The sequence below is a fragment of the Anopheles aquasalis genome, chromosome 3 (genome assembly GCF_943734665.1).
Source record: "Anopheles aquasalis chromosome 3, idAnoAquaMG_Q_19, whole genome shotgun sequence".
NCBI lineage: Eukaryota > Metazoa > Arthropoda > Insecta > Diptera > Culicidae > Anopheles > Anopheles aquasalis.
The window spans coordinates 9,822,501-9,832,500 of NC_064878.1; the positions used below are offsets into that span (position 1 = coordinate 9,822,501).

General features: G+C 50.1%; 4 protein-coding genes across 6 annotated transcripts in view; 1 reads left to right on the plus strand and 3 right to left on the minus strand.

Moving 5' to 3' along the window:
• LOC126578612 (beclin 1-associated autophagy-related key regulator) overlaps positions 1-1,988 on the plus strand; it is a 3,697-nt gene extending 1,709 nt beyond the window's left edge. The window contains exons 1-2 of the mRNA XM_050241370.1: positions 1-138; positions 200-1,988. The exon at positions 1-138 is cut by the window's left edge and continues 1,709 nt beyond it. Coding sequence (XP_050097327.1) covers positions 1-138; positions 200-438 — 377 coding nt within the window. The 3' untranslated portion in view covers positions 439-1,988. The remainder of the gene's footprint in view (positions 139-199) is intronic.
• LOC126578613 (phosphoserine phosphatase) overlaps positions 1-2,343 on the minus strand; it is a 5,299-nt gene extending 2,956 nt beyond the window's left edge. The window contains exon 1 of the mRNA XM_050241371.1: positions 2,001-2,343. Within this exon, the coding sequence (XP_050097328.1) occupies positions 2,001-2,008 (8 nt within the window). The 5' untranslated portion in view covers positions 2,009-2,343. The remainder of the gene's footprint in view (positions 1-2,000) is intronic.
• Positions 2,344-4,338: 1,995 nt separating this feature from the next.
• Positions 4,339-7,322, minus strand: LOC126578610 (mutS protein homolog 4-like). The gene is made up of 3 exons (XM_050241365.1): positions 6,297-7,322; positions 5,457-6,236; positions 4,339-5,382 (listed from the first exon to the last, which is right to left on the minus strand). The coding sequence occupies exons 1-3, from the start codon at positions 7,281-7,283 to the stop codon at positions 4,453-4,455; spliced, it is 2,697 nt and encodes an 898-aa protein (XP_050097322.1). The 5' UTR covers positions 7,284-7,322; the 3' UTR covers positions 4,339-4,452.
• A 215-nt stretch (positions 7,323-7,537) lies between these two features.
• LOC126578611 (serine/threonine-protein kinase BRSK2) overlaps positions 7,538-10,000 on the minus strand; it is a 14,261-nt gene continuing 11,798 nt past the window's right edge. For all 3 annotated transcript variants that reach the window (XM_050241368.1, XM_050241367.1, XM_050241366.1), the window contains one exon: positions 7,538-10,000. This exon is cut by the window's right edge and continues 2,174 nt beyond it. The gene's annotated coding sequence lies outside the window, so the exon portion shown is untranslated.

A 10,000-nucleotide genomic window follows, 5' to 3' on the forward strand; every position in this document is an offset into this window, starting at 1 on the left:
ATACCCTCGAGAATGTACTGTGTCTACTGGCATCACCATCGCTCGGCCATTGCGGTGCAACCGATCGGAACAGCTGCCTGAGCGATTCGATGGAACAGCTTCTTACGCAGGACATTGGAGATGATGCCGATTCGGAGGGTAAGTCCATGATCTCGAGACGATCAGTGGCTGTCTTCTAATGATCTTACCCCCTTTCTAGATGAAACCAACATTCATCAAGAGTGGGAAGCGGTCCCGAGCAACCTGTCGCCAGTGACGGTCGATCAGCCGTACCTGCCGCTAGCGGTTCCGCTCGATCAGCAGCAGCAACAGCTGCTGCAGATCCGCCGCGGTACGCTCCATCATCAGTATCAGCCGCCCGGTGGTGTCACCGCCAGTCTCGTGACCAGTGCCTTCGCTTCGGTTAGCTCGTTCTGGAAGGGCTGGACGGGCAAATAGAGACTCGGTGCACCGTAGAAGATTGAAGCTGCCAAAGCAAAGGGCACACCAGAGAATGATCGACGTTTACAGCCACGAATCTCGTTGCTGAACGCAAAACGAAAACTGAAACCCAAATAGAAATTCCGCACAAAGAGCGTGGTACCACCACACGTGTCGTGGCAGTTGAAGTTACATTTTTCTACATAAACATTTTTATAAAAAAGAAACGAACTAATACGCTGTGTGCTTTACGTTTAAGAAACGTTCCGCTCCGGCGGGAAGGCGGAGTTAGGCGTTAGTGTCTTCTGTTAATTCCTGACGCGAGAATAAAGCAAAAAGCGCAACCGAAACTGTGATTAATCAAACAAACTATAATGAATAAACAATGGTCTAGCAAAAAAAAAAAGGTCTTTCTGCAAATCCGAACAAAATGAGCGAATCCGAAAGAAAGTGATGCAATGCAGCGATCGCAAACCATCACCGTGATCGATCGAGCGATCGATCGGATCAGTGCATCAGGCAGTTCGCGAGGTTCGCGAGGTCACCTCGTCTTCCATCGCCACTTGAATCAATTGAAGTCTCCTTGAATACATCAGTTGCCAATCGCCCGCAATGAATGCTGGGACAAATCATGCACTTGTGGATCCATACTATGTTCGAAAACAAAAGTACTAACAATCCTGAACACTTGCACTGTAAAAATGTGGATGAAACGACAAAAAAAACCATGGAACTTTCTAGTACAAAATGCAAGTACCAATAATGGTTTAGCTGGAAGGAAATCCTGTGCTGTAATGCGCCAGACCCACTACAGCTGATCAGACAAACAAGATCGTGAAACCGATGACCTTGTTGTAGCTGGCAAGTTCCTCTACAATCCAACAAGCCATCGCTTCTAAGAGCAGTAGGGACTGACCATCAATTAAGTGAAGAATCATCAATCCGTTAACCACCAACAGCTCTTTGCTTCCACGCGATCTTGCCGTCCCCCGTGGGCAACCAGTTAGTTGTTTTTCTGCAAAAGTCCCACCTCTTATCATCGCACAGGCGTGTGAGAGTCCAGAAAGTAGTTCAACGATCATCTGACGGAGTGGAACGGATCGTCCAGCAAAAACAACACACACCACCCTCTGTCCTATCGTCCGGGCAGGATCAAATAACAAAATATAGTTTCCTCCGACCCCTCCCCTGGTGGGGGCACCAACCATCAGTGGTGGTGTCCATGACGCGCGATTGTTGTTTGTGCCGTTGTGGCGAACAATATTTTGCTGCTACTGGCACGGTTGTTGCTGGCAACGATCATCACACCCATCACGCAGCGCGACCAGTTATCATCGCCGTTCACGTTCGCTACACGCCAAGGTACTTGGCGAGGGAAGTGGGCGCGGTGCAACGATAAGTGGCGTTGAGTATTGTGTCGGACCGACCGGGGACCATCCTAGGGCCATCGGACAGACGACAAACCAGCGACCTCATCAACACACCATCGCCATCAATCAAGCGCACTCGTGCGTCGTACTGTTGCTAAGGAGGGTAGCATGGTCGCGCCTACTATGGCGACCTCCTCAATGACTGCTTACCGGTTCATGATGCTGGATAGGTGATCCGGAACACGCGTACGCACTGAATAGAATGTCCTCCACAAAAAAACACGCGCACACAAACACACGGGAAGTAGATTGGTGATCTTGCTAGCCAAGATCAGCTGGTTCTCGTTCACCTCGAGCGGCTATCCAAGTTCTAGCTCTAGAAGTTCCGCAAATATAAGGACGGGTTCTAAAGGGCTTTAAACAGGTTTCTGGTACACCGCACCAACGCGGTAACACGATCTCGATCGGTTCTGGTTAAGGAAGGGAAGTGTATTGGCACCAGGAATGCACACACGCGTCCCGTTCGATTTCTCGCAAACAACTGATGCCAAACGGGGCGCCGAGATTCTCTCTTAAACCCAAATGGGACCCCGGCAGTCGATCCACCCAACGGCCCAGTCCAATCGTTGTCCCAGTCCCCCCGGGGCATTCTACAGCTGCTGTCCATGCTCGTTGCTGCTGCTGCTGCTGCGTGCCACCACATGGTGATAAGGATGGATTGATTCCGGCGTGGCGGGGTGGTGATAGGTAATGTGTGCTGATGGTGGTGGTGGTGGAGGTCCGGTTGTCAGCAGTAAACAACAAGCAGCCCTTTCGAGAGATGAAAGAAGGAGGGTGGGCCTTCTCCACCCACTTCAGCACGCGACAAGAGGTTGCCATCTGACTGGCTGGCTGGCTGGCTGGTTGGACAGTGGGAATCAATTACTAACGGGAGACCTTCATGATCGTCGATGACGTCACGGGTACGACGGTGGCGAGGCTGTTGCCAAGGTGCAGTTGCAATGCATGCCACAACAACGACGATCGTTGGCCACGGGGTTATGCACTTGCACAAATTGTTTCAAAACACGATCGTCTCGTGACGATGACGGCCTCATAACTTGGTGATTGCGCGGGATGCTGATAATCATCCGGCGAGCGATCTCCAAGAACACATGATGCGCACACATACGCACGCACGGGTATAGGTGTGAGTGGGCATGGCTTGAGGGGGGGTTATCCCGCCCTCTTATTCTCATGGAAACTTTCTCCCCACCCCGGGGGGTGATTCTCCTTCAACGTGGTAGCCCACTTACCTTGTGGTGACGTAGGTGAGGCTCGAGAATCGATGGGATAGTCCCTTAATGCCCGGTAGCATTAGCGCTGCGCTAATCCGATACAACGACCACTTACACCACGCGTTGATGATGGATCTGGACTCAAACGCTTACTACTTCACATTCCTTGTGGCACTCCAGATAACGAGCCTTCATTTGGAAAAGGGTTCACTGTGATAAGACTCCCCGGGCGGTCTCTCTCTCTCTCTCTATATATATCGGAAGCGCGCGCCTCCAACAGATGTTCTCCGTCAAAACAACTTCTCGCGTGGCGCCTACCGCGATCTGTCACAAATGCACAACCTGTAACCGCAGAACGCACACAAACGCCGGCGCTTCGTTGCGTGACCAAGGCCCGGCTTATCGCTTTGCAGCAGCCTACTTGACGCCACACCGTTCTCGAGTGCAATGACGGTGAACGATAATGCGGCTAACGCACCATCCGCTCAACGATCTCCCCCGCCCCCCGCCGAGAACGATAAATAAAGGACAGCGGAGATCCACACAGACACATGCGCACGCCCCCCCCCCCCCCCCCCATCATCACGATCATACAACCGTGGCGAGGTCAAACTCCGGTCTAGAACATGGACGGAGCGTGAGAATGTTTGCGCGCGATCGCACTGCTGGCGGTATCAACCACGTGATTTTTGCCCCCAAACACGCAGTTGCCTAGGCGAGGGGGACTATTTCGGAAATTGTCCGGTTGGAAACCAGTTTCGTGCTTTTGTGTTTTCGGAAGAACCCACTGATAACGAGGCATCGTACCATGCCCGGTCGCCGATGACCCGGCATGGAAAAAGGTCAGGTTTGTCGTTATGCCCCGGTCGGCGAAATGAGAGCAGCAGGATTGAACCAGATACTTTCGGCCACTTTTGGATTGTAGATTCGGACCACGGTCATAGTGCGATGCGTAGGTTATACATGCAGTGTCGTCGCAGACGGTAGCTCGCGGTGTGTGGCTGTTGAATAAATTGATTCTAATGCAAGCCAATTGTCCACCGGGAAACGCTATTTATAGTGTTAAATAGGTTCTAAAGATGCAATAGCTAAGCGTCTTGAATTGCTTTGTTCCAATTCCAAACGACGAAGCAACAATTCCGAAGGTCAGGTCAGGCAGCGCGTCATCGTGCACATGGCAGCGTCATTCTCCCCGCGGAAAGCAGCTCGTAAACAGTTTGTTCACGCGATCACACTAGACCGGCCTACCTTGTTGCAGCCCATCATTGAATTACGCCCATCAACGGGGCGCATCTGTTTTTATTTACATTCCTTGACCCTCACGGTACGACGAGATGTTCGACGATGAAAACAGAAAAATAATGCGGTCATCCAAAGGGGGCTCGTCAACCATCGAGCTGCAGCAACCGGTCGAGTGGAGTCTCCTGAAGAAAGGCTCGTATTTCCTCGGGCAACGAGCTCTGAAACCGGTCAAGCTGTTCGATCAGTGTCGATCGCAGATCGGTTGCGTTTCTCGTGGCATCACCAATCTTGGAGTACAGATCGTAGAAGAGTTTGAAAAATTCATTGAAATTCGACTGGGTGGAAAGGGTGGTCCCTAGCGTGGTGGACAGATTGGTACGATCGCCTGCCCGGGCTGGCAGCTGTTGACTTATAAACTGCCTCAGCAGACCACTGTTGAGCTCGGCAGCTCGTTCCAGTACCTCCGGTGGAAGGTTTACGGTACGTGCGAGCGACAGACCATAGTTCCGCACCAGCGTGTGTCCCTCGGTAACGACGTACTTGTACCTCAGCCGTTCCTCGCCATCGATGCTGATCGTTTCCGTCTGTAGACACAAGCGGGACACGTTGTGATGCTGTTCCAGTGGCCGCAACAGCTCGAGACAGTGTGTCGTCACGTAGACGAATGGTTTCCTGATTGAGGCGAGTGTTGGTAACGACTCCGGTTCCGGGCTATCGTGACCTACGTGCCCTACTATTCGTTCCAACAGAGCCCACTTGGGGCTGCTCGTATCAGGACGATGCGTATCGCTGTACAGCTCATCGATTACCACGAGACTGTTCGGGGTGAGACAGTGCCGAACGAACTGAAGCTTCTCCGGTGCCATTGCGCTGGTATCTTCCTGTACCACACTATCGGCATTGCCAAAAATGGTCAACAAACGATCTACGATTCGAATGTGTGCCCCTGTCGCCGGGACATAGCACCCAAGTTGGGCCATAATCTGGAGCAAACAGATTGTTTTCATGTAAACCGTCTTCCCGCTCATGTTTGGTCCAGTTACAATGAACGCATTGTACTCCGGGGTGGCAATCTACAATCCAAGACGCACCGTAGAGGCGTTTAATGGTCACCGTCTATCTTTCTTCCACGGAACTCACTACTTACCACATTGTTGCGAACAACCTTCCGGTTACTACCGAACCGTTCCAGCAGCGGATGTCGTCCCGCGACGATCTTCGTTTCCTCGCCGAACCGTGGCTCACAGAACTCCTTGCCCTGGCTCACCGTAGCCAGCGACTGAATGACATCCAGATCCGTCAGGCAACCGACCAGATTGTACACCGCATCGACACTCTCCCGGATGCTCTCGATCAGCCGCTGTATGATACCGTAGCTGATCTCCTCGATCTCTTTAACCAGCGAGTTCAGCTTCTCGTTGAACGCCAGCATCCTACCGTTGGTGAGCGTGTAACGGCGCCCTACACGATTCACGATCCGGAACGCCGACAGCTGTTCGGCCACATTGTCCACCTCGCTATCGTTGGCCAGCGCGTACAGTAGATGGAACCCGTGGGACTTTGAGTGGTTCAGCTTCAACTGCATCCGCACCTCCAGACTGAGCTGCGCTACGTACTCACGAATTTCATCAATCACACCGGAGTAGAGCGTCCGCAGCAGGTCCAGGATCGAGTTGATCCGGGCGCGCACCAGAAACAACCGATTGTAGCTCGAGTTCCGCTCGCCTGGACTACCATCATCCAGCGTTTGGCAGATCTTTTCCAGCAGCTCGGCATACACACGCTCCTCCAGTGTTTGCTTCAGATCGGCCAGATATTCCGCCTGTACATCGCGTAGCAGATCGCTTAATTTCGGGACAGTTTTCAGGACATTACGCAGGCTGGTTGCCTGATTCAGCATGTGGATCGTATTTTGATGGGTAGATTTCTACAAAAGGGCGAAGGAGAGAAATAAGAATCTAGTCGGAAACGTACTCTTACTACCTACCATCCGATCGATGTCAAGCGACAGTCGCAGTAGGCCACCAAGCTCCTTAATCTCCGCCAGAAGCCTTCGAATCGACTGCAGCAGAATAGGTTTAGCGAGCAGCTCGCGGATGCACTGCAACCGTAGCTCCAATCTGTTCCGATCCGTCCACGGTTCTATGATGTTCGCACGCAGATGCCGTTTACCGATGCCGGTTACACAGTGGTTCATGTACCCGTACAGCGATTGCCGTTCGTCTCCCTGCTGCAGTGAACCGAGTAGCTCCAGTTTGCCCACACTCTCCACATCCATCGTCATCGTGGCCATTTTATCGATGTAGCTCAGCTTCAACGAACGTTGTGCGATCAACAGCAGCCCCGACTCACAACAGTGCCTCAGCAGTGCCCCACACGATGCCAATCCGTAGTACTTGCGCTGCATTAATCCACGTAATCGCCCATATTCGGCGCTACACAGTTGCCCTAGATACGCCTCGGCCAGACTGTCATTGAAGTAGGCCCGGCCCATCCCAAGCACCTGCACCGTGGGTAGGAACTGTTGGATCAGCTTCGGCAGATACGATGTACCGTGTTCGAGCGTGTGCTCCGAGAAGAAGACGACGGCCGGATCGAGGCTGTGCAGCGTGGTCAACGTGACGGAGTACCAAAAATTGTCCCCGTACTGAGTGATCTTCAGGTGGGGCGAGGTAATATCGATCGCCGCAAGACCGATCTCCAGTGTCGCGTGTCCTCGTCCTTCGGCCACCACCACTATCACGTACGAGTCGACCGGGCGTCTCACGTTCGGGTCACCATCGGCCGGTGGTGGTTGGTTTGCTTCCTCGTTCACTCCACGGCGCAGATTCCCGAACGATCTGCTCCGGCTGTACGGAATCGAGCGATCCATCCGTTCCGAGGTGCGATTAGCGGCGAACGGACGTGGCCCGTGACCAAAGGGCAATCGAACCAACGATGGTACACTTTTGCTGCGATACGGAATGAAGTTCATGGTGCTACGCTGCAGGATCCTTTTCTATGACTACTTGGATCAACGGTGCCCTCCGAAGCTGCTTCGTCGATACTATCGCGCCAACTGAGATGAGCCGTTGGCGAATAGATGAATTTGTGGTAGTGTCATGGTAAGTAACGGTTAAAAAAACAACAACTAGCTGGCAACCTTTATTTCATTTTCATCTCAATGGTGTGTATTTCGAAATTGTATAGTACCTTCCTCATTTGCACACACTTTCACCCATACACAACATGCCCATTACTAACTTTCCCAACGTCTCTTTCGCTCTCTATCTATCTCTTTGCCTTCGGTCTCGCTCTGCCTCTGACTACAGCACGCCAACTATAGGAGCACCGAGCGAGCGGCGCGAGCGGACCCCAGCCAACCAACCATCCGGACACCGGTTCTAATAGGCTTTCTTGCTTCACGGTTTGAACAATTATACTTTTGATCGATTTATTTGTTATTATCTTCTTTATACAAAAAACCATTAGTTTTACACTTTTACACAGTAGCCTTGCCCTTGTTTTTATTCCAGTTTTGTTCTGACCTTTCTCTGCCCCCGGACCCTCGGACCTTTACACATTATGTACTTTTCTCATTGCATTCATCGAACAGGTGCATTATCATTTCAATGTATCCTTTGTTGTATGTGTGTATGTGTGTGTTTTTATTGTTTAATCTATCCGCTTCATATTCTTCCTTTAATGAGTGTCCAGTGCAAGAGTTGCTAGTAAAATGGTTTGTTCTTTTTTTCTGGTTTTCTTTTTTCATCTTTTGTGAACTATGTGTGTTTGTTTGTGTGTGACACCGAGCACCGAGCAGTCGTTTTAGCTAACTCCATTTCAACTTTATTTCCGCTGGCGCCTCTATTAAGTACTTCCTACTGCAGCTATCTATGCCAATTTGCGATTGGGAGGTGTGTGTACGTGTGTATGGTGTGAGTGGTTGTGGTTCCTTTCCGCACTGGCCATTAGTTAGTTTCATACTTCATGCCGAAGCATTACACTCGCATGCCTAAATGTAAGCTTGCTGCCATTTACAAGTTAACGAGTTATTGCAAAGCATTGCTTTCCCTAGAAACTGCAAAACCACGTGCACGCGTGCCATCCACAAGGAATGCTACCGTTGTGCACCTTACCCAACCTTTCCTACGCAAAAGCATCCACTCTTAACCACTTTGTTGTCTCACTTTATTCACCCACTTACATCACTGCCAAAACAATGAACAGGACATGCACGAGGGAGCTGCGATAAGGAGTAAATGACGGCGGTAAGCATTTGTTCTTAGAATTGTGTGTTTTCTCGCATTATGCACCGCAGTTCCTAGCAATTACATTACAATGCTGTGAGTAGATGTTTGTGACGATTTTTTTTTGTTTTTGCTGTTGTATTTGTTTGTTTCTTTTTTAGTTTTTTGGTTGTATGCGCATGCTAATATTACAGTTTGCTGTTTTCAGTTAATTTTTTGTTTTGGTTTTTCTGCTTGTTTTATTTCGTTGCAGACTGAGTTCCAACGGTCTGTCCATCAGTCTGTACCGTAACGGTTACTCTGTTGCTCACTTTTTTGCCGTCGTGCAACAAACCTCCAGCTCGATATACGGGACTGCTTAAAATCGCAGACCATTTCCCCTATGCTTCCATTCCGACCCTTTTCTGGATTTCTGTAAGCCCCTCTCGTCCCCGTTGACTTTTGCTGTTCCCTTAGTGATGGCTGCCTTGTTGAAGCATTAATTTGGAAACATTCTCTTTCCAGTACCTTCTATCAAGCAGTGGACAAAGTGCCAGCAGCTTGTCTTTCACTCTCTCACACGCTTTCATCTTTCGTCAACACTTGAGTAACCCTTTTTTGATTAGAGCGCGTTCGCGATTCCGTCCGAAAACTGCATGTCGTCCTGTGTCGTGGAATTTTCATTCGGAAAGGGGTTCAGACCTCTCTCACCCTTGCACGGTAGGGCATTACCGTTTTAGATTAGATATCGTAAAGTTTGCTCTTTGCCTTTTGATTTCGTATCTATTAAATAGTGTTGTTGATCGCTAGAGTGTAAACTTCGGTATTTACGTGTAGAATCTACGAGAGTGCGCGCTGAAACGTTGCGTCGGAAAGTAGGCGGGGAGTCAGGGGGTGCTGTGTCTCTGTTTACTCTGTTGTAAATCGTTCAATCGCGCTTTCCCTCACGGGGTCGCCGCTGAAACGAGATCAACGCTCTTTTTCCCCCCTTCCTTCCTCTCTCTGTTTCTCTCTGTCTATCTGTCTGTCCATGCAAAATTCCATCATAAGAGGGAGCATAAGAAAGTTAGGCGGTATTGCAAGGATAGCCAGCTTGAACCACCTTGAAAGCTTGAAGCCCTGTTACGTGAAAACTCTTCAGAGTTGAGTAAGGAATGTTCCGTCCCCTTCCTTGTTCTCCAGTGTGTCTGTGTTGACTAGATAGTGCCCGTATCGAGATAAACAATAAATAACAACACGTTCTCACAGTAATGAAGCATAGATTTGCAAATAAAAATTCAAATCTCTCGATCTTCTTATTCATTTGGGGAAGTAGGAATGCGATGCTGCGGGGGTGAGAATGGGGGTAGTAGCACATAACATATCTCCCTATCTTATGCACGCGTCTCCATCGTTGCTGTTAGGCTTACGGTTACGATATTTCCTCTCCGATTTTCGTCCAGTTATCCTACAAAAAGCCAATCGTACAGTTTGCGATAGAAAC

What these genes read in the sequence shown, in the direction of transcription:
- LOC126578610 (XM_050241365.1), bottom strand. Translation starts at nt 7,283, where the DNA reads ATGAACTTCATTCCGTATCGCAGCAAAAGTGTACCATCGTTGGTTCGA. An exon ending in CGCTTGACATCGATCGGATG is followed by an intron (nt 6,237 to 6,296) that starts GTAGGTAGTAAG and finishes GCCCTTTTGTAG; the next exon opens with AAATCTACCCATCAAAATAC. An exon ending in AGGTTGTTCGCAACAATGTG is followed by an intron (nt 5,383 to 5,456) that starts GTAAGTAGTGAG and finishes CTTGGATTGTAG; the next exon opens with ATTGCCACCCCGGAGTACAA.